This window comes from Saprolegnia parasitica (genome assembly GCF_000151545.1).
Source record: "Saprolegnia parasitica CBS 223.65 unplaced genomic scaffold supercont2.282, whole genome shotgun sequence".
Classification (NCBI taxonomy): Eukaryota; Oomycota; class Saprolegniomycetes; order Saprolegniales; family Saprolegniaceae; genus Saprolegnia; species Saprolegnia parasitica.
The window spans coordinates 12,797-15,503 of record NW_012156676.1 but is presented as its reverse complement, the minus strand read 5'-3'; the positions used below and the strand labels follow the sequence as shown (position 1 = coordinate 15,503).

Here is a 2,707-nt window from a genome sequence, read left to right as displayed (position 1 = left end):
GTCCACCCACGCTCGATCGGTGCGACGCGATGCGCAGAATGACAGACGCAATACCATAGGATGATGCCTGTAGACCGGTGACCGAGACGACGGTGACCCCGCGCGGCGTGCCCTCCCGAGCTGGCAAACTTCAAGTGCAATTGGAGAATGTTGTGCGCGGCGTCCCGAGCCAATCACCGTTCATGCGACGAAAGGCGCTCGAGTCGATTGAGCGCAGCATGCTCCAGCGGCGTCAAGTGTTTGCCGAAACCAATGCAAGCGTCGACCAGACACTACGCCACACACGACCTCCATTCGCACGCCCTTAACCCTTAAAACAACGAGCAACGCGATTGCAGAGCCTTATAAACAAAACTCGTCCTTCAAGCGACTCGGCGTATCCCGGTGCAGTGGCGACAGCGATGGCGTCCATGAGGACGGCATGAGCGTCGTGGGGGTCGTGAGCCGCGCGTCCATCACCGGCGCCGCAGTGTCGAGACTCGAGAAATCAAAGCCGTCCATGAGCGATCGGTCCTTCTCGGACGCAAGCAGTGCGAGGAAATCGTGCACGGGAATGTCGTCGAGGAGCTTGTCGAGGTCCCCTCTGCTCGTTGCATAGGCCGGAACCTCGGTGGGCTCTCTGTACCCGGCGCTCAGGTCGTCGATTGGTAGACAAAACTGGGGCGGGCCCATGGCCAGATGCGCCAGCACGCGCTTCGTCTTGCCCTTGGCCGTCGTCTTGGCAGTCTTTGCGGGCTTGGCCACCGGTAGAGGCGGCGTCTCGGTTTTCCCTTCTTTTCGCTCCTTTTCCAGTCGGTCAAAGTGCTTTTGGGCGTGCGACCGGGTCTGGACAGTCGTGCGTGTCTGTACGAGCCGTGCAATTCGCCGCCAGTCCTTTCCGTAGAGCCCGACGCCTTGGAGAAAGAGGCCATGCTCAATGTCCGACCAGCGGCCGCCGTTGGGCGGCATCTTTCCCCGCTTTGGAAGCACCGATGGCGCCATGTCCGCTGCATTGGACAAGAGCTCGTGGAGGGACACGCTCATGAAGCGGTAAATTCACAACTACGTACTCGACCGTAGATTTGCGTGGTCCATGGCGCTGACCGCCTAATGTTCGCATAAGGTTGTCCCGCGTCCGCAACGAAGGTTGCAGCGGCCGAGGACGACGATTGGTCCGAATTCAAAACGGAGCTTCGACAGCGCGCCACGATTGCAACTTCGAATCCCCGTGGCCGCACAAACAATGGCAGAAGAGTAGTGCGCCGTACGTCGTACACGTACATTTTATACTTCAAAATTGTATCCATGTGCGATGCTGGCGTACAATCGGGTCGACGGTTTGGCGCGCGCGGGACGACGCGGGACATTCCTGCAGGGTTGCACGCACCAAATGCACACAGAGATGCGACTGCTCCCAGTATTGCATCGATCTTCTTGTACCTGCACGATGCTTGTGGCGACAATAAAGGTTGCTTGGAATTTTTGTTATTCGGATAGCGCTGTCGTCACGACTACATACCATGTCTTCGCAGCATGGAGACGACGTGTCGCCACGACTCATCGAATGGCCGAGATGCTGCCGACTCGCTTTTCAGATCTACTCTCAGACACCGTAGATGTACAAACCAACGGAAATCGCTCGCAGGACCAATGTCGGATTGAGTGATCTCGACACCGCGCCGTCAAAACCAAAGACCCGTGTCTCGTCTGTTAGCTGATATGATTTGGTTTAAAATCTTTACACCGATAAAAGTCAGGCGTTGGAGGGTTAAACTCCACCAACTACTAGTACACATGTATGATCTACGTGCTAATAGAAGTGTGTCGAATATCGGCGGCCAACAGCTCTGTTACGTGCAGGAGTTCGTCGTCCGACTGCACGACATGCCATCCGTCGTCAGGATGCGCGTACGAGTTAAAGTCTTCAGGCGCGAGCTCGGACAAATCATTCGTGGCTAGGTTGAACTCGCAAGGGTATTCCCATAAACATGCCGCGAGCTCCCGCGCCTGAACATACAGGCGAGCCTCTTTGACCCGGAAGCTCATCCGTTGACAACCATCGCTTCGACATGCTAGACGCCTTGTGCAAGTATTTCCTGTCACCAATGCCATGTCGTCGTTCACGTGTGTGCTCCGTCGGTCTGGCGCATTAGCTCCTGTTCGCCTGTGGACCAGTACGTTCCTACCAGTATGAATACAATGTTGTACAGATACACCGGGGTTTCCTCGATGTCCTGCTTGTAAAGTCCTTTTGTAGCGTACAGTGAGTGCATACATATAGATGTCCAAGCTGCTGTGGTCGTCAAATCAAAGGATCGTATATTGCATACACCACCAGATCCTGGCTCCGTGCGATTCTGCGTTTGTCCAGCCATTCCGCAAGCGAAACCAACCGACGAGTGGCCGCGTCCTCAGAGGCGCGGCCGTCGGTCATCCAGGCCGCGGCAGAAGGAGGCCTCGTCAGTCGACGCCTTCGCCTGCTGCGAGCCGCGCCATCAGACCAAGCGACGTTGAGTGATGAGGAACTCATCGCCACAATGACAAGACGTGAGTATCCGAGGAAGACGACGACATGCTCCAGCCAGACAACAACAAAAACAACGGTCACCACAACCAACATCAGATCCAACACAGAACCAACATGAGCATAGAGCAAAGAGCACAGAGCACAGAGCACAAATCAGCCAGCCGCCGCCGCCACCGCCACCGCCACCTCCAACGCCATCAG

General features: G+C 56.3%; 1 protein-coding gene across 1 annotated transcript; it reads right to left on the bottom strand.

Annotated features, from left to right (window-relative positions):
- Positions 1 to 341: 341 nt before the first annotated feature.
- On the bottom strand, positions 342 to 1,023 carry SPRG_16329 (hypothetical protein; the record flags this gene model as incomplete). Its single annotated transcript, XM_012355661.1, has 1 exon — positions 342 to 1,023. One exon carries the CDS (start codon positions 1,021 to 1,023, stop codon positions 343 to 345), a length of 681 nt encoding a protein of 226 aa, XP_012211051.1. The 3' UTR covers position 342.
- Between the last annotated feature and the right edge of the window lie 1,684 nt (positions 1,024 to 2,707).